The following is a 20,121-nucleotide window of genomic DNA, read 5'->3' on the forward strand; positions in this document are numbered from 1 at the left end:
GGAGGAACTTGACTGGCCTGCACAGAGTCCTGACCTGAACCCCATAGAACACCTTTGGAATGAATTAGAGCGGAGACTGTGAGCCAGGCCTTCCCGTCCGACATCAGTGCCTGACCTCACAAATGTGCTTCTGGAAGAATGGTCAAACCTTCCCATAGACACCCTCCTAAACCTTGTGGACGGCCTTCCCAGAAGAGTTGAAGCTGTTATAGCTGCAAAGGGCGGGGCCAACTCAATATTGAACCCTACGGACCAAGACTGGGATGTCATTAAAGGTAATGTGCGTGTAAAAGCAGACCGACCAATACTTATGGCAATATAATGTATATCCAAAATGAAAAAAAGAGTTTTGCCTAAAGCTCTACTTTAATAAGAAATTCCTATCCAAAGTAATGATTTGCAGTACAGAATCCCACTTCTTGGACCTCCTCCACTCTGACCATACCTCTGGTTGTCATTACTTACATATTTCCTGAGTAGTCTTTGGATGGTTTCCATGAAACAATGAGATCTTTCTAGAAGGAACACACAATCCACATTAGACATTATTTTCTGGGGAAATTATTTATTTTACTCATCAGGATGATCTGAACTCACAGGGGATTTGGCCAGTTTCCAGCCCGAGTTATCCTCATGATAGGATAAAACCTTCTGGGAGATCTCATCCGATATCTTCTTATAATCCATCCTGGAATCTTAAAAATATAGGGAACTTTAAATGTAACTTGTATAAGATGGTTGAAGAACAATAAACACTACATACATACAGTATATACTGACTACATATAGTAATACATATAGATACAATACACTTAAAGCACTATTAAACCCAAAAGCAAACATTTAATATACCACAGCTTACCAATTCTTAGATGTGATGGCTGCATTAGTTTTCTTTTCAAAGTGTTACTAAACCCACAACAGTAAAATCAGTCTGTATATGCAGTAAGGCATTCTTGTTATACTCACTGTGGAGCCTAAGGGGTTAATCCTCTGCATTGTGTAAAAAAGGCTGTTTTATCCTGTCTTCTCTGATCCTCCCCTTCTTCTACTTTCCCCAGTCCATCTGCTGATAGTACAGAGCTCTAGGAGGCACTCTTCACATACTCGGTTTGGTGTATATTTTTCTTTTGGGAGGGTGCATGCAATCAGTATAGGGCCAATCAGCACTTTCCAGACAGAGGGTTGGGGTTATGCAGCCTCATAGGACAGTCAGAGGAGAAAGAAAATTCCTCCTACAAGCTTTAACTAGCAGAGTGCTGGACACTGATAGAAGTCGCAAGACTGTTATATACTGCTGATGAGAAAAGGTATTTAGCAGTTTATATTTACTAAAATAATTGAATTTCCATGTTGTGTGTACTGTGGGAGACCAGATATAGTGAATGCAGGGTCCGGGGAGACCAGATATAGTGAATGCAGGGTCCGGGTAGAGCGGATATAGTGAATGTGTGGGCCGGGGAGACCAGATATAGTGAATGCAGGGTCTGGGGAGACCAGATTTAGTGAATGCAGGGTCCGGGGAGACCAGATATAGTAAATGCAGGGTCTGGGGAGACCAGATATAGTGAATGCAGGCTCCGGGTAGAGCGGATATAGTGAATGCGTGGGCCAGGGAGACCAGATATAGTGAATGCAGGGTCTGGGGAGACCAGATATAGTGAATGCAGGGTCTGGGGAGACCAGATATAGTGAATGCAGGGTCCGGGGAGACCAGATATAGTAAATGCAGGGTCTGGGGAGACCAGATATAGTGAATGCAGGGTCCGGGTAGAGCAGATATAGTGAATGCAGGGTCCGGGGAGACCAGATATAGTGAATGCGTGGGCCGGGGAGACCAGATATAGTGAATGCAGGGTCTGGGGAGACCAGATATAGTGAATGCAGGGTCCGGGGAGACCAGATATAGTAAATGCAGGGTCTGGGGAGACCAGATATAGTGAATGCAGGGTCCGGGGAGAGCGGATATAGTGAATGCAGGGTCCGGGGAGACCAGATATAGTGAATGCAGGGTCCGGGTAGAGCGGATATAGTGAATGCGTGGGCCGGGGAGACCAGATATAGTGAATGCAGGGTCTGGGGAGACCAGATATAGTGAATGCAGGGTCCGGGGAGACTGGATATAGTGAATGCAGGGTCTGGGGAGACCAGATATAGTGAATGCAGGGTCCAGGGAGAGCGGATATAGTGAATGCAGGGTCCGGGGAGACCAGATATAGTGAATGCAGGGTCCGGGGAGACCAGATATAGTGAATGCAGGGTCCTGGGAGACCAGATATAGTGAATGCAGGGTCCAGGGAGACCAGATATAGTGAATGCAGGGTCCGGGGAGACCAGATATAGTGAATGCAGGGTCCTGGGAGAGCAGATATAGTGAATGCAGGGTCCGGGGAGACCAGATATAGTGAATACAGGGTCTGGGGAGACCAGATATAGTGAATGCAGGGTCCTGGGAGACCAGATATAGTGAATGCAAGGTCCGGGGAGACTGGATATAGTGAATGCAGGGTCCGGGGAGACTGGATATAGTGAATGCAGGGTCCGGGGAGAGCAGATATAGTGAATGCAGGGTCCGGGGAGACCGGATATAGTGAATGCAGGGTCCGGGGAGACCGGATATAGTGAATGCAGGGTCTGGGGAGACCAGATATAGTGAATGCAGGGTCCAGGGAGAGCGGATATAGTGAATGCAGGGTCCGGGGAGACCAGATATAGTGAATGCAGGGTCCGGGGAGACCAGATATAGTGAATGCAGGGTCCTGGGAGACCAGATATAGTGAATGCAGGGTCCGGGGAGACCAGATATAGTGAATGCAGGGTCCTGGGAGAGCAGATATAGTGAATGCAGGGTCCGGGGAGACCAGATATAGTGAATGCAGGGTCCGGGGAGACCAGATATAGTGAATGCAGGGTCCTGGGAGACCAGATATAGTGAATGCAGGGTCCGGGGAGACCAGATATAGTGAATGCAGGGTCCTGGGAGAGCAGATATAGTGAATGCAGGGTCCGGGGAGACCAGATATAGTGAATGCAGGGTCCTGGGAGACCAGATATAGTGAATGCAAGGTCCGGGGAGACTGGATATAGTGAATGCAGGGTCCGGGGAGACTGGATATAGTGAATGCAGGGTCCGGGGAGAGCAGATATAGTGAATGCAGGGTCTGGGGAGACCGGATATAGTGAATGCAGGGTCCGGGGAGACTGGATATAGTGAATGCAGGGTCCGGGGAGAGCGGATATAGTCAATGCAGGGTCCGGGGAGACCGGATATAGTCAATGCAGGGTCCGGGGAGACCGGATATAGTGAATGCAGGGTCCAGGGAGAGCGGATATAGTGAATGCAGGATCCGGGGAGAGCGGATATAGTGAATGCAAGGTCCAGGAGACCGGATATAGTGAATGCAGGGTCCGGGGAGACCAGATATAGTGAATGCAGGGTCTGGGGAGACCGGATATAGTGAATGCAGGGTCCGGGGAGATCAGATATAGTGAATGCAGGGGCCGGGGAGAGTGGATATAGTGAATGCAGGGTCCGGGGAGACCGGATATAGTGAGTGCGGGATCTGGGGTTTATTAAGGCTTTCTTTCATTTATTTTCACCTGGTGATCTTGCCAGGAAGTTGTTTTTCAACAAAACAAGTTGCCTGCAAGTGTAACAGTTAGAGGGATAAGACAAGCCATTTACTACTGACAGGGGTGCTTATGATGATTGGCTTTTATTTATTTACAAAACCATTATCCCAAAAGTAAAAAACAACGTTGCTGTAGCTAATTATTAACTGGGAGCTGGGATTTTGGCTTTTAATGTTTTATTGTATTTAAATCTGCTAGTGTATCTAACATTACACTCCCCTGCCAAACTGATAATGCTGCTGTCCAAAGGTGCCCCCCCTGTGCTCCTTCATCCACAGTGGAGGCACTCTAATACAGGAAGTGTGTTACTGGCCAGATCACCAGGTGAAAACAGAGGGAAATAATACTAAAAAAGAAAACTAATGCAGCCACCACATGTAATTATTGGTATGTTGCTGCAATATATTACGTTTTTGGTGTTGGGTATATTACCTCTTTAATAATGAAGTGGTCCTCATGTCTATATCAGGTACATGGGGAAGATTTCTTAAACTTAGGACCTGTCAGGATTACTCCTCCCCAGCATGGTATAGTCCAGCGGATCAAAGCCAGAAAAAAATACCTTATCTCTCATAACAATAATATAAAGTGACTCTGAATGGCACTGCATTGTAGAAAATCTTCCTCAAAAATGTTTTCTGAAACTGACACTTCCAGGAGTGTCGGTTGGTGGTGCCACCCCACAGTGCTTAGTGATTTCTACTGCTGACCCCACTCTGTGACCCAGAAGGCGTCAGGAGAGAATTCCCTCTTCTGGTGGCCATACATTATTATTACACAATATTTATATAGCGCCAACAGTTTGCTCAGCGCTCTACATTACAATGGGGGACAATACATCAGACAATACAATGCCATACACGAGGGGTTCGAGGGCCCTGCTCCTTGGAGCTTACAATCTAGGAGGGAGGGGATAGTGGTACAGGAGGAAATAGCTGTGGGGGATGGAGTGGTAGGAAGAGTGGAGGACATACATGTAAAGATCTAATCAAATGGTTCTTCGCAGAGTCAGATGATGTGATTGGATCTATGAATTTTCAAAATATAGCTACTGTGTTACTGATCGATGTTACACAAATCTGATCAAGTGAAAGGGATAGTTCACCTTCATCAAAAAACTGTCTATGCAGATAAGGGGCGTTTGTAGATGAAACCAAACTGTGCAGCTCTGACTAAAGTTGAATAATGAAAATGTGCGCTGTCCCTTTAACCGCTTACCCAAATGAAGGCTACAGAGCGGCTGTCCAGTTCTGGGAGGGCATCATATGACGTCCTTCCAGAACGCTTCCTCCTGCGCACCCCCTGGGGTCTCTGCGACTGCTGTGTCCTACGGACAGAGTTCATCGTTTGATATGGTAAAAGGCTAATCACAGCGACCTTTTACCACGTGATCAGCCGTGTCCAATGACACAGATCACCGGGTATATGCAGTTGCCGGTTATCGGCTGCACTTTCCTCACGCTGTCACAGCGCGAGGAAAGTACTGCCGATAACCGGCAATTGTCAGAGGACAGATCGGCACCAATCATCAGCGCACTTATGATCAGTGCCCAGCAGTGCCACCCACCTGTGCCCATCAGTGCCACCCACCTGTGCCCATCAGTGCCTAGTAGTGCCACCCACCAGTGCCCAGCAGTGCCCCCCATCAGTGTCCAGCAGAACCACCAGTCAGTGCCCATCAGTGCTGCCCATCAGTGCCGCCTATCAGTGCCCATCATTGTTGCATATCAGTGCCGCCTCATCAGTGCCACCTATCAGTGCCCATCAGTACCGCCTATCAGTGCAGCCTCATCAACACACATCAGTGAAGGAGAAAAATTACCTGTTTGCAAAATTTTATAATAGAAACAAAGAAAAACTTTTTTTTTGCTCTTTTTTTGTTTATAGTTCAAAAAATAAAACACCTCCTCCATCTCATCACTTATTACAAATCTACTGAGCGACATATCATACCCATTGTCAGACCCTACGCTGGAGCAGTGGGTCTTGGGTTCCCCCTGGTGAACAACAATTCCCACCGCTGGCACCCTGTGCTTTTCACAGATGAGAGCAGGTTCACCCTGAGCACATGTGACAGACATGAAAGGGTCTGGAGAAGCCGTGGAGAACGTTCTGCTGCCTGTAACATCGTTCAGCATGACCATTTTGGTGGTGGGTCAGTGATGGTCTGGGGAGGCATATCCATGCAGGGACACACAGACCTCTACAGGCTAGACAATGGCACCCTGACTGCCATTAGGTATCGGGATGACATCCTTGGACCCATTGTCAGACCCTATGCTGGTGCAGTGGGTCCTGGGTTCCTCCTGGAGCATGTGGGTCCTGGGTTCCTCGTGGTGCAGTGGGTCCTGGGTTCCTCCTGGTGCAGTGGGTCCTGGGTTCCTCCTGCTGCACGACAATGCCCGGCCTCATGTGGTGAGAGTATGCAGGCAGTTCCTGGAGGATGAAGGAATTGATACCATTGAATGGCCCCCACACTCTCCTGACCTAAATCCAATAGAACACCTCTGGGATGTCATGTTTCGGTCCATCCGACGCCGCCAGGTTGCACCTCAGACTGTCCAGGAGCTCAGTAATGCCCTGGTCCAGATCTGGGAGGAAATATTCCAGAACACCGTCAGGCATGCATACAAGCATGTGGGGGCCATACAAACTACTGAGGACCATTCTGAGTTGCCGCAATGAAATTTCAGCAAAATGGACTTGCCTGCTGCATCATTTTTTCACTTTGATTTTTGGGGTGTCTTTGAAATCAGTCCTCTGTAGGTCGATCATTTTCATTTCCATCAAACGATGGGTCATCCTGACGTTCCTAACACATTACCCCGTCCATATCAGTATAGAGATCCAGCAGGAGATTTCTCCCCATTGAGATCTGATGTGTTTTCAAAGTGTTCCTTTCATTTTGTTTGAGCAGTGTATATATATATATATACAGTATATGTGTGTGCATACACAGCACTTTACATATTGCACATTCACATCAGTCCCTTCCCTCAAGGGGCATACAATCTAAGGTCCCTAATTTACATTCATACATACACATACTAGGGACAATTTAGACAGGATCCAATTAACCTACCAGCATGTCTTTGGAGTGTGGGAACAAACCAGAGTACCTGGTGGAAACCTACGCAGACACAGGGAGAACATGTAAACTCTGTGCAGATAGTCCTAGCTTGGAATAGAATATGTAGCAAGCGAGCGCTCAATTTAAATCAGCTGCTGGCATAAAGGATAAACCCCTGTATGCTCAAATGAACTAATAATATAAAATGCAGCGATAAATATTAAGAAAGTGACAAGTGCATAAAAGTAAGGCACAAATATATGCGCTAAATAGTGTAACAAAAGTGTCGTCAGTGAGTGACGAGAAGAAAAGTGAATGGATGATACATAGGTGAACTGAATCACATAAAGTGATATATATCAAATAGCAAATGTAAAAACAGCGAATAGCCAAAACGATACCACTCCACCTTAATTGGCTCCTATTCCTTACAGCAGCCATCACCGAGTCACAAGAAGCCAATTAAGGTGGAGTAGTATCGTTTTGGCAATCGATTTCCTGGTGGAGATGCATAGAAGGAGCTGTCTCTGTATGCTGTGAGGCTCAGAGCTGTGAGGTCTGGAGTGCCTTTCCTGTGTGCTGTGCGCCTTACTTTTATGCACTTGTCACTTTCTTAATATTTAGCGCTGCATTTTATATTACTAGCTGGGATTAGAACTGAGGACCCCACTGCTGCAAGGCAGAAAAGCTAACCACTACATACTATACGAGGTGTGACCAGGGGTGGACTGACAACTCATGGGGCCCCCGGGCAATAGGGGATCATGGGGCCCCTGTGTCCTTGCCCAAACTCAAAAAAGCCTATGAAAAAGGTACCAGGGGCATCTCATGGGGCCCCCTACTGACCCCGGGCCCTCGGGCAGTGCCAGAGTTTCCAAATGGTCAGTCCGCCCCTGGGTGTGACCATTTATTTCCATGAATGTTCTTTAAAAACAAATGTTTGCTTTCCTACACACTAGCAGTTGTTATCACCTTCAAAGTAGTTCCCATGTGAAGCGACACACTTTTCCGAGCAACTGTGCCACTGCTGGAAACATTCCAGGAATTTCTTTGTGCTTTGCATGTGGCGGGCTTATCAGAACCTGGAAACTCCCTTTGAACAAAGGGGCCCCCAGATCCTGCCCCCCCATGTGAATGAATATGGGGTACACTGTACCTCTACTCATTCACCAAAAAAAGTCAAAGTGAGTAAAAACACAAATCTCTGAACATGACTGGCTGACACTGGATAACTCCGCCCCCATGTCTACTTCTCATTGGGCAAGTGTTGTTATGGGCAGGGTCAGCTGGAGACATCACCCGGTAACCCCACCCCCATGTTTATCTATCATTCGGGAATGACACTTACTGAAGGACAGGTAGACATGGGGAGGAATCACCTCCCCATGTTGAGGGCATATAGCCTGGTGTGGTCCAGAGGGGAAGGGCGCACTCTCATTCCCTCCCTTTCCTGACCTGCCAGGCTGCATGCTTGAATAAGAGTTTGGTATGGATTTGGGAGGGGGACACCACACCATTTTTTTTTTGGTATGGGGGTTCCCCTTAAAATCCATACCAAACCTGAAAGGCATGGTAACAATTGGGGGGAGAACCCCAAGCTGTTTTTTTTTTTTTTTCTTAAACCGGCTTTAGTTGTTTGCATTCTGCTGACAGTGAGGAAAGCGCCTCTTAACCACTTTCCCTCCAGAGGATTTCCCCTCTTCCTGACCAGGCCATTTTTTGCATTACAGCACTGCGTTACTTTAACTGACAATTGCGCGGTCATGCAACGCTGCACCCAAATTATATTTATGTCCTTTTTTTCCCACAAATAGAGCTTTCTTATGGTGATATTTTATCGCCTGTGCGTTTTTTATTTTTTGCACTATAAAAATAACCAACAATTTTGAGAAAAAACAATATTTTTTACTTTTTGCTATTAAACATGTCCAGTAAAATTTTTAAAAATCTAATTTTTTTGCACGTTTAGGAGATATTAGCTCTTTTTAGCTCTTTTTGAGATTCGGCGCATGCAAATGTACATAATCATGCTGTTTCTTCAGGACAGTGTGCCGTGGCATGGGACTCCCGGCATGTGCGCAAGAGTCCCAAGCCACGGCAGACGGCCGGAGCTCGCGAACCCTGAAGGAAGACTGGCTGAAGATGGAAACCCTGTCAGTGGTGACAGCACGCCAATGGAGGGCTTCGTTTTAAGGTAAGCCCTAGTATGCGATGCACACTACACATTATGACATTACCTTGCAGGGGATTTTGTTTTTTTAATTTTCCTTTTTACCTGCGGTTCACTACCGCTTTAAAGAAAAAATCATACTTACCTGCTCCCCTAAATTATTAAAATGAACAATCATTAAATAACCAGAATCATATGGGAAGATCCTTTGATGCGCTATGCACAGGGCTGTGGATACAGTGGTACCACCAGTCCTCCTGTACAGGGCCCAGGCCAGCAGGGGGGCCCAGGCAGCTGGGTGAATCAGATATGGGCAGGGAGGGTGATCGGCACAGTGGAGGGGCAATTACTGGAATCGATCCCCTGTATGGCTCTCTCTGCAGCAGCTGAAAGCTGGCTTCTTCTCCTCTTCCTTCTGCTGGCTTTCAGCTGCTGCAGAGACAGAGTCATACAGGGGATCGGTTCCAGTAATTGTCCCCCCCCCCCGCAGCACCCATAACCCTAACCCTTCCTTCAGGATAGATATTGGGGAAATGTGTCACATTTACTAGCCCCTTCCTTTCCTGAATGAACACAGCGAGTGATCGGTACCGATCACTCGCTGTGTTCATTCATAACTGAAGCGTAGTAAACTGTGGGGATTTTTTTTTTTTTAGGAGAGGGGGGGCCCTGTCAGGTTGGTTGTATGGGGCCCCGTGATTTCTAACAGCAGCCCTGGCTATACACCTACCAATCATGTTGTTCTGTGTGATCGGATTTTCCATCCAGACCAATCAGAATAATTTCTATGACGCTGATCAGTTTTAATAGGAATCAGTGACACTTTATGCATCTTTTTGGTAATTCATAGATTCAGTTATGTCTGATTGTTGTTTGATCAGATCACCACGTGTATGGCCACCAAAAGAATGTATTTGGCACAGGTTGCAGAGTAATAATGGCAGTATGAATGGGATGCCAGCCATGATCTGACTCTTGGCATGTCATTCTTGGCTCTTTGCTGAGCCCAGGTCTTGGCCAAGTCTTACCTTGCTGCCTGGAATCCTGCGGAGAAGCAGTGGCTGTGACCCTGATCTCTTCTTCTGTACTTTGTACTGGGATTGACTCTGCTGGTGACACAACATATCGTAGGAGAGCTGCCAGGAAGTAGAGGTGCTGATAGCTGCAGCTGTAAACACAACTGCTCTCTGAGAGGTCATATGACTGTACATGAAGCAAGGGCAGCCATATTACCTGAGGGCACGCCGATTGTATCACTGCTCCTCCTTTCTTGTGTCACCTGACTTCACATATTTATTAACACCTTTTTCTGTGCATGGATTTCAATCAATAGTTAAGAGAGGATCACGACTTACAGTCATACATTGTCGATCACATGTCTGTTTCTACCCTGTAATCTCATATCTCATATTGTAAATGATCGAAATATTATTTTAAGTCTCTCGGTGCTGCGACAGATCATTTTCTGCCCTGGCCGATCAACTCAGGTTGATCAAATCCAATCAGATTGGCTATTCGATTGTTTGCAGAATCGATCGTTTTAATAAAATCACACAATGATCAGCTAATAAAATCGAAGTGTGTCATCAGCCACCATTAGACCGGCCCCTCTCAAATATTTTGAACAAACCAATTAATATACATTTACTGGGATTTTTTTTTTTTACATCTTGACTTCAATGTATGAAAAAATTTGATTTTTTTTTGGGTATGTTTTATAACAGAAAGTATAAGAAAATAACAGTGGTGATTAACTACCACCAAAAGAAAGTTGTATTGGTGAAAAAAACTATATACATTTAATTTGGGTACAGTGTTGCATGACCACACAATTACTAGTTAAAGTAGCACAGTGCTGAATAGAAAAAAAACTGCTCTGGTCTCAAAGGGAATAAAACCTTTCAGAGGTCAAGTGGTTAAAACAGACCTCCAAACCATTTATCCAATGTTCCAAATTGCGTGGGAGGAACGTAGTCTAAAGCTGGCCATAGATCTTTTTTTTCCACCTCAGCCAGCAGGCTGAATAAAAAAAAAGAACGGATTCCTCCATCGACACAGTCCAGTGCAGGGGCGGACTGACCATTTGGAAACTCTGGCACTGCCCGAGGGCCCGGGGTCAGTAGGGGGCCCCATGAGATGCCCCTGGTACCTTTTTCATAGGATTTTTTGAGTTTGGGCAAGGACACAGGGGCCCCGTGATCCCCTATTGCCCGGGGGCCCCATGAGTTGTCAGTCCGCCTCTGGTCCAGTGGGTAGAGGAATTTTCCTCGCCGAGACATTATATTCTGACAGCAGAACTCTCCTCTGATCAGCAGCTAAAGGCATTGAGAAAGAAAAAATTCCCAACATTCCATTCTGTCTAACGATCGACTTCTGTCAAGCAGGAGTGGCTACACATGGACTGAAATTCAACCGGTCCCCGTTGAGTCGGCCAAATTTTGATCCATCTATGGCCAGCTTAAAGAGTAACTCCACTTTCGTTGGGGAAAAAAACAAAATAGAAAAAATTTATATAGCATATACAATTGCTAGAAAAGTCATAAATTGTAGTTGAATATTATTAAACATTACCTTTCATTTTCAATCTGTAGAGCTGTAAGTTTCTGTAGAATGCAATGCAATATGGCTATCTGGAGATGTTCTGTACACAGAATGTGTACAGAATGCCCCCCAGAAATGCCATTTCCTGATTGTGTGATTGGCTCACTGATTTTCCCAGAAGTCTGCACTAAGATACAATTCAGATTTTGGACATCGCCTGCAACAGAATGTCATTTTTGGTGACATACTCCCTAAGGAAAATCCCAAATGGATGCACAGCCTGTCCCTTACCTCTTGAGAAGCCTGCAAGTGCAGCAGCTGATTGCTGAGTATAAAGTCACTCCCATTGACATTCACTTTCCACATGGACACAGACAAACAAACAGAAAAATAAAAAGTAGGAATCTGCAACATTTTGTTAAAATCCTTGCAATGTACATAGATCACCCAGAGGGGAATGTCGTTTTCTCAGCAAAAGTGGAGTTACATAGTCTAGCTGAAAAAAGACAAAAGTCCACCCGGTTCAACCATTAGAAAAAAAAAAAAAGTTATAACCCACAGTCGATCCAGAGGAAAGCAAAAAAAATCCAGCAAAGCATGATCCAATTTGCTAAATTAAAATAATAATTAATGTGTGCCGCACTCCACTAAATTAATGAGATATCGTATGTGAGCTATAATATATAAAGTGCAATAAGTGCTCAATTTAACCATATACTATATGATCCAAAAACAAAATATATGATGGACTAAAGCAAATATATACATAATATAAATATCAACCAGTGAATGTGATATATTTAAAAATCTACAATTTGAAAAAAATATAAAATATATATATAAAAAAATATTATCCAAAAAATGTCCAATAATTATATTTAAAGATCTAGATTTGAAAAAAATATAATATATATATATATATATATATATATAAATATTATCCAAAAAATGTCCAAAAATTAACATAAAATCCAATACTGTGTCAACTCCATGATAATATAAAAAAAAAACTGGATGTGATTTTCTTATACGCTCATCTTAATTTTAGCCTAACTAAAAATTAGGCTAAAACAGCTTTTTGTCCGCAAATGGACAGATGAGGTGATTTCCAATGGTAGTTTACTTCCAGGAATGATGACTTGCAAGATGTAGTAATTCAGTTTTCCCTCCTGGGGTCTCTTAGGCTTGCTGATCCCTGTATTTGATCAGGATGGATGGATTTCTCCCTCTGTCCTCCAGGGGTCTTATACTTCCTCTCTCTCCTCTCTTTATCTCTTTATTTATACGTCCAGCTAGATACAATATATGAATGCACGTCATACCTGATGGACAGCTGGGAAAGCTAACAATCACTGTAGTAGCCAGTGCTACTAAAGTGATAGCTGTGATCTTCTGGGTCCTGTGCTGAGCAGCTTACCCACTTGCACACAAACTACAGGGAAAAAATGCTCCTGCAGGGAAAAACATTCCTTCCTGATCCCCTGAGAGGCAATCGGATATTCCCTGGATCAACTTTACCTATAAATGTTATATCCAGTTATATTCTGTGTATCTAAGAAAGAATCCAGGACTTTTTTAAAGCAATCCACTGAGCTGGCCAGAACCAACTCTTTGAGTTATAACCTAAAAAAAATCAAAAAAATATATAATAGAGCATTTAGCCATAAAAACTCTATAATGATACTAATGATTTGTATCGGGGGAATATGATATCTCTCTCTCTGGAGTCTATACCTCTCCTAATACAAGAGAGGATTTTGCTCACTTTAGAAGCCACAGCTTGGCATTGCATGCCATTATTAAGCTTGTGATCTACCAGAACCCCCAGATCCTTCTCTGTTACTCTTTAAATTTAAGTATGGAAACCCTGCTAAATATAATTATAGGTACCTTAGTGTGATCAATAATTTGTGGAATGTTTAACCACTTCCCGACCGGCCGCTGCATATAAACGGCTGGACGGTGGCACTGCAGGGTCGGGTGGCCGTTTATAAACGGCCTCCCCACACCCTGCTTGTGCACGCTCCCTGGGAGTGCGCAGCACCACGATCCGGTGCCCGCTGTGTCCTCCGGACACAGTGAAACACCAATCGTCAGACGGGACCTCTGTAGGAGGTCCCGATCATGTGATCACTGATTGGCCAATCAGTGATCACATGCAAAGTAGTAAGCAAGATGTCACTTGTGACATCATTCCTTACTACGTGTGAAATCTGTGAATAATCACAGAGATCACATGGTACAAGGCTATTCACAACAGCCTTGTACCATGTGACAAGCTGTGACCAATCACAGCTCACTTAGTACTTCTCAATGACTGCAAGAATGCAGACAAAGAGAAAGAGAAATGATTGCTTTTACATCCTATATGGGTATAAAAGCAATCAGTGTAAAAAAAAAAAAAAAAATCTTCATCACCCCCCACAAGTAGTACAGTGTCACCATGGTGACACTGTATTGCTAGGGTGACAGTATGTAAAAAAAAAAAGAAAAAGAAAAAATAATATAAAAATGTAAAAAAAATGTTTAAAAATTATCATTTTTGATTATAAACTAATTTGCATTTTTTTTTTTACTAAAAAGATAACAGAATAAGTTTTGGCAAAGATTTATGATGAAATATTATTTATTTGCAAAATTTTTTTAAAAATGTTTGGACTTTTTCATTTACATAGCAAAAAAAAAAAAAAATCCCAGCGGTGAATAAATACCACCAAAATAAAGCTTTATCTGTCTCAAAAAAATGGTAAAAAATCTATTTGGGTACAGTGTTGCATGACCGCGCAATTGTCATTCAAAGTGTAATAACGCTGAAAGCTGAAAATTGCCCTGGTCAGGAAGGGGGTAAAAGTGTCCGGACTGGAAGTGGTTGAGAAAAAAAAGACAAACCTAGCATATTTGACACCCTGTGCTGATCATTTTTTACATCATATCAGCCTAGACAAAGTACAAGGACTCAATTTTAATGAGAAAAGTTAGAGAGATTTATGAAAAATGATACCGTTGCTTTATACTGTGACATGTGAGAAATGTATTCACAAAGACTTGTAACGTTCCTGAAAGGTCCACTTTAATATTTATTTGTGCCAAATAATGCAATAAAAACAGACATAAAGCAGCAAATATGTTTGTTTCCAGAATCTGAGGTTTTACTGGGGTTGTTTAAAGGGGTGGTCCATCCAAAACGATATTTGAAGATCTGGGTTTCGCTGTGCCTGGGGCAGCTGCCCTTCCTGCCCACCCCTTGTCCGGGACCTGGTTGGATCACCCAAGTGCTCATGTTTATGTCTGTGGAGGAGGGTGGGGAAGCATGCCGAGTGATCCTACCCCCACCCCCACTGCTAACTTATTTCCTATTTTCCAAGATGGCTGATGCTACTTCCCCTGAGATGTGATTGGTGGTGGCAGGAGATGGCCGTAGACATAATCATCACCTAATTCAGCCTGATCCATCTGGGTTTCCTTAAAGCCCAATGACCCAACTTCAGAAAATGTAAAAGTCCAGCTTTTTAGTGGTGCTGCACCCACACTACAAGGGTAAACTATTCATTTCTAACGAGCGCATGGTAAAAGCACTTTCACTTACCTGATCCTCCACTCCCCCAGCAAACAACACTCGCCTACACTTCAACATTGGACTGTGCCTTGGCTTCCTCACACCCAGTGCAGGGCTATGGACCCTGCTATGTCTTGATGGCGTCACAGGTATCTGACTGCTGGAGTGCAAAGGAAGAAGAGCCTGCAGAGACCGGTCCTGCAGCTTGCAGGTGCAAGCCAGAGCAGAAGATCAAGTAAGTGAAACTGGTTTACCCGGTTCCCTAGACCCTAAACGAGCAGTTAAAAGAACTTTTACTTTTTCCAGGAGTTCAGCTTTAAGGGAAACCTGTCACGAGGGAAGTATTTTTATTACCACTAATGGCCTTTTTGAAAATGCTAGTTGCCTGGCTGACTTTTGTGACAAAAAGTTAAAACCAGAGGATCGGTATGACATCCCAGTGTTCTAGCATGTGCTCAAGGATTGCAACTTTAGGCAAACAGCTAAAAACACCAATGAAATGCATACAGTATGTGGGAGCTGCTATGCCAGCCAAAGAATTTGTATTGCTGGCCATGCAGTCCCAAGATATACACAGCTCTGCCACACAGCACAATTCTGTCTGTTGGGGGAGGGGACCTGATCTTTGCTGCAGATTCACTTACAGGTCTCCTTTCCACACCCAGACTGTGACTGAACAGTGAAAGGAGAAGCAGCGCATGGATGAGCTCATCTCTCTGCTCTCTCCTTGTGTTGGCATGCTCCTTGCACTTTGACACAACTGACTGGCTCCTTGTGCTGCTTTTCCCTCCTCCTGCTTACGTTCTGTGGTGCAGGGACAAGAAGTTGAAGCTTGCTCAGATTCAGGTACCCTTACACTTAAAATAATACATTTAATGAGATATCATTTAATGAAGAGCTGCATAATGTGTGCCTTTATATCTACCTGGTGTTTAGCTTTAAAGTAGAATTCCAGGCTAAACCTAACTAGTCGTAAAAATGCTCCCTACCCCCTCCTAATACCTATTTTCAGCCCACGCCAGTCTGGCCACGTCATCTGTCACCCCTGTGTCAGTAATTGGCAGCTGCAGGGGAGAGGAGAGAGCACAATGGATAGGCCAGAGGAGCCTATAGGTGACATCACCACTCCCAGGCATTACCAGCTGTTGTTCAGTGCTCTCTCTTCTCCCATGCAGCCACCACTGGCTGACACAGGAGAGATCATGGGAACCAGACAAGAGGCTGAAATAGGTAAGTATATACAGTATATCTTTCATAACAGGTTAGTTAGCATAGGTGTTAGGAGAAGGGCAAGCGAAGGAAGGGGATACTGGAGTGGGAGGGGAGTGCATTTACTGGAACCAATCCCCTGTACTTACCACCTGCAGCATCTGACAGCTGGCTTCTCCTCCCCCTTGATTTCAGCTTCTGTAGGGAGGGGCTATAGGGGATTGGTTCTATTAAATGCATCCCTCACCTCACCAGTCATCCCTTCCTGTACAGAATCTCATTCATTCTGTTGCCCGGGTTCCACTCCCCCTCCTTTTTCTCCTGCCAACTGCTGTGGGGCACAGGGGATCATTTCAGGATGGAGAGTGGGATGGGACAGATACTGTAAATATATCACTGGCCCCTTTCCTTTTCTGAATGAACAAGGTGAATGATTGGTACTGATCATGCACTATGTTCATTCATAACTGAAGCATTGTAAACTGTGTTTGCTATGCTTCAGTTCATGAATGAACAGGAAACTATGTACATAGCTCTTCCTGTTCAGTCATTCTGATCAGCTGAGGCTAGATCATAGTCCTCAATCACTTTCTCTGCCTCAAAAGTGGGACAACCCCTGTTATTTTTCCAAAGCCTCCAGGGCTGTTAAAAAAAAACTGTAAAAAATAATTACAATTGCAAAAAAATAATAAAAGTAAAAAACACATTGTAAAGGCGTATTTGTTTTTTTGTTAAAGATAACAAACATGTTATACTTACCTGCTCTGTGCAATGGACAGCACAGAGCAACCCAAAATCTCCTCTTCTGGGGTCCCATATTGGCGTTCTAGGCTCCTCCTCCACTCAAAGTGCCCCCATAGCAAGCTGCTTGATATGTTGGCTTTATCCCAAACCCCGTACCCACTCTCAGCTCACAGGGTTTGATTGACAGCAGCAGGAGTCAATGGCTTAGCATGAGAGAGGAGAGCGCCGCTACAGAGGGGCACAGCGCTGGATCGAGTGAGGACTCAGGTAAGTATAGGGGAGGTTGAGGGGGCAAAACTGCTACTGGAACATTTTTTACATTAATGCAGGGAATGCATTAAGGTAACAAATGTGTAGGCATTTCAACCACTTTAGGGCTCCTTCACAGAGGATGTCTGGCCCATACAGTGTGAACAAGTTTGTTTGTGTGCCTGGAGCAGCCTGTTACTCTATGGGGAGGCAGCATCTGTATGAACACAGCCACAGGTCTTTTTTGTCAGGTGTGAAGGTGCGGATGAGTTACCTCAAATGCACACTGTCTGTGTTCAGAGCTGTAGACCTACACCCAGGGGCGGACTGACAACTCATGGGGCACCCGGGCAATAGGGGATCATGGGGCCCCTGTGTCCTTGCCCACACTCAAAAAAGCCTATAAAAAAGGTACCAGGGGCAAGGTACTACTGACCCCGGGCAGTGTCCTAGTGCTCGAATGGTCAGTCCGCCCCTGCCTACACCCACACCGCTGTCAAATTAGGACCTGCGGCTGTGTTCATACAACTGCTGCGTCCCCATAGCGTAACATAGGCTGCCTACACACAGCTCCAGCCACACTGAAAAAAAATGCTGATTCACACTGTAAAGACCACTCAATACAGTTTTATCCTTTAGATTTAGCAGGTATTGTGTAAGTTATGTTGAGTTTGTGCTTGCTAATAATGATTTTGGGGGGGGGGGGGGTTGGGGGCCACAGTCAGGTAGGCCCAATGATTTCTAACAGTCGCCCTGGGAGAGGGGAGGGAGCATTTTTAATACTACTTACGTTTAGCCTGGAAATCTAGTGCTACAATATTGTGTTTGGTGGGCTGTCCTACTCAGTGGGTGATTTGGTAATTTGGTGGTACATGAGAATTCTATCAAACATGTAATATGTCTAGATACAATTTTCTGTTGGCCCAACCACCTTAGCATAGTGTAAAGTTCAATTATATTTTCGGTTGTCTTTCTGGTAGCCTATAATTCATTAACACATCTTCACTTGCAGTGAGCCATCATTACATTTTATAGATAATTCAGTTTCCGTCTTGGAAAAATTTTTTAATTCCTTCCCGAGCGCCGGTGATGAGGTTGATAACGTTGCTGGGTAATGCCGACTCCACCACAGATCGTGGTAGAAGACCACCAAGTTCCGGCTGGATGTAGACTACAAGTTTGGAATGTGCCGGGTTCCTGCAATAAACAAAATGATGAAACACATTGAGAATTATTGTAAGAGTAAGTAAGAAAATTCCACATTTGGTGTCATTGAACGACCATTTTTGTGGCTCATTATGTTTGTTTTACTATTCATTTTGTGAAAGTCAAACACAGATGTAAAGAGACAACATTGTCATCTGCTAGGAGGTCTTATAAGGAAATTGAAGATATTAGATGTCATTTCAAAATAGAACATAACTAAAAAAATCTTACAAAAATGTTAAATACTGGGCTTACTGATGTACTTCATTTACTGATCTCCTCAGACCCAAAGGGATTTGTGCCACATTGATATCAATCTCAGACCTTTGACTTGGCAGATCAGACTTATATGCGTACACTTTTGTTAAAGGTGGGCGTTGGACCGTTTATTTCTAAAAGAATAATATCTTATATGATCACCAGGTAGTGGCCATGAAAACTGGTGGGCACTCTCCCAACTTTTGCCGGTGTTCAGGGGCACCTAGCAGGACACCCCTGGGTTGTTTGCTCTTATGATGGAGCCCATAGCTTTTGCATTGTGTATGTCCCCATTAGTCAAAGGTATAAAAGTAGGCAGCCTGGAGGAAATAAACAGCATTATGCGTGGATGAGCTGGTATTTTGGCTTGATAACTCTGAATCTTCTTTATCAGAAGCCATAGATATTTTAACCACTTCAAGTCCGGACACGTTCACCTCCTTGCTGTCCAGGTCAATTTTCAGCTTTCAGCGCTATCACACTTTGAATTGCAATTGTGTGGTCATGCAACACTGTACCCAGATAAAACTTTATTTTGGTGGTATTTATTCACCACTGGGAATTTAATTTTTTTGCTATATAAATCAAAAAGTCCAAAAATTAAAAAAAAAGTGTTTTTCTTATAAAAATTTGCAAATAATCTTTCTTCATAAATCTTGGCCAAAATGTATTCAGTTATCTTTTTAGTAAAGAAAAATAACCCAAATAAGTTTATAACCAAAAATTATAATTTTTCAAAAATGTTTTTTCATTTTTATTTTATTTTTTATATTATTATTTATGTTTTTTTTTAACATACTGTCACCCTAGCAGTACAGTGTCACCATACTACTTGTGGGGGTTGATGAAGATTTTTTTTTTTTTTTTACACGGATTGCTTTTACACCCATAAAGGCTGTAAAAGCAATCATTACTCCTTCTCTCTGGCTGCATTCTTGTAGCCATTGAGAAATACTGTGTGGGCTGTGATTGGTCACAGCTTGTCACATGGTACAAGGCTGTTGTGAATAGTCTTGTACCATGTGATCTCTGTGATCATTCACAGATTTCACTAGTAGTAAGCAATGATGTCAGAAGTGACATCTTGCTTACTACTATTCAGGTGATCACTGATTGGCCAATCAGTGATCACATGATTGGGATCTCACAGAAGTCCCATACAATGATCGGTGTTCTGTTGTGTCTGGAGGACACAGTGGGCACTGGATCGCGGTGTCGCTCGCTCCCAGGGAGCACGAACAAGCAGGGAAGCCAGGAGGACGTTTATAAATGGCAACCCGCTCCTGCACTGCTCCAGTCCTGCCGTTTGTGTACATGCCGGACGGGAAGTGGTTAAATAATCTTACTACTTTTTGAGTTTGCATGTTAACTGGAACAAATCTAAAATACTGCCACTCCTCCAAGAAACCCCTCTATAGACTCTTTAGTAGGTTATGAAGATTAAATACCTTGGTATGGTCATTACTAAATCTGTTTTAGATTTTA

The 20,121-nt window shown here is 44.0% G+C and overlaps 2 protein-coding genes across 2 annotated transcripts in view; both read right to left on the reverse strand.

Moving 5' to 3' along the window:
- The window catches only part of LOC149451858 (stAR-related lipid transfer protein 6-like), a 45,263-nt gene extending 35,233 nt beyond the window's left edge, over window positions 1–10,030 (reverse strand). The window contains exons 1-3 of the mRNA XM_089690097.1: window positions 9,902–10,030; window positions 598–695; window positions 466–515 (exon numbers count right to left, since the gene is read on the reverse strand). Coding sequence (XP_089546223.1) covers window positions 466–515; window positions 598–687 — 140 coding nt within the window. The 5' untranslated portion in view covers window positions 688–695; window positions 9,902–10,030. The remainder of the gene's footprint in view (window positions 1–465; window positions 516–597; window positions 696–9,901) is intronic.
- Window positions 10,031–14,467: 4,437 nt separating this feature from the next.
- Window positions 14,468–20,121, reverse strand: part of LOC149451859 (stAR-related lipid transfer protein 6-like) — a 53,449-nt gene continuing 47,795 nt past the window's right edge. Inside the window, exon 7 of the mRNA XM_089690098.1 lies at window positions 14,468–18,369. Coding sequence (XP_089546224.1) covers window positions 18,213–18,369 — 157 coding nt within the window. The 3' untranslated portion in view covers window positions 14,468–18,212. The remainder of the gene's footprint in view (window positions 18,370–20,121) is intronic.

Source organism: Staurois parvus, unplaced genomic scaffold (genome assembly GCF_062004578.1).
Source record: "Staurois parvus isolate SC_StPar_1 unplaced genomic scaffold, SC_StPar_1.0 ptg000513l, whole genome shotgun sequence".
Taxonomy (NCBI): Eukaryota; Metazoa; Chordata; class Amphibia; order Anura; family Ranidae; genus Staurois; species Staurois parvus.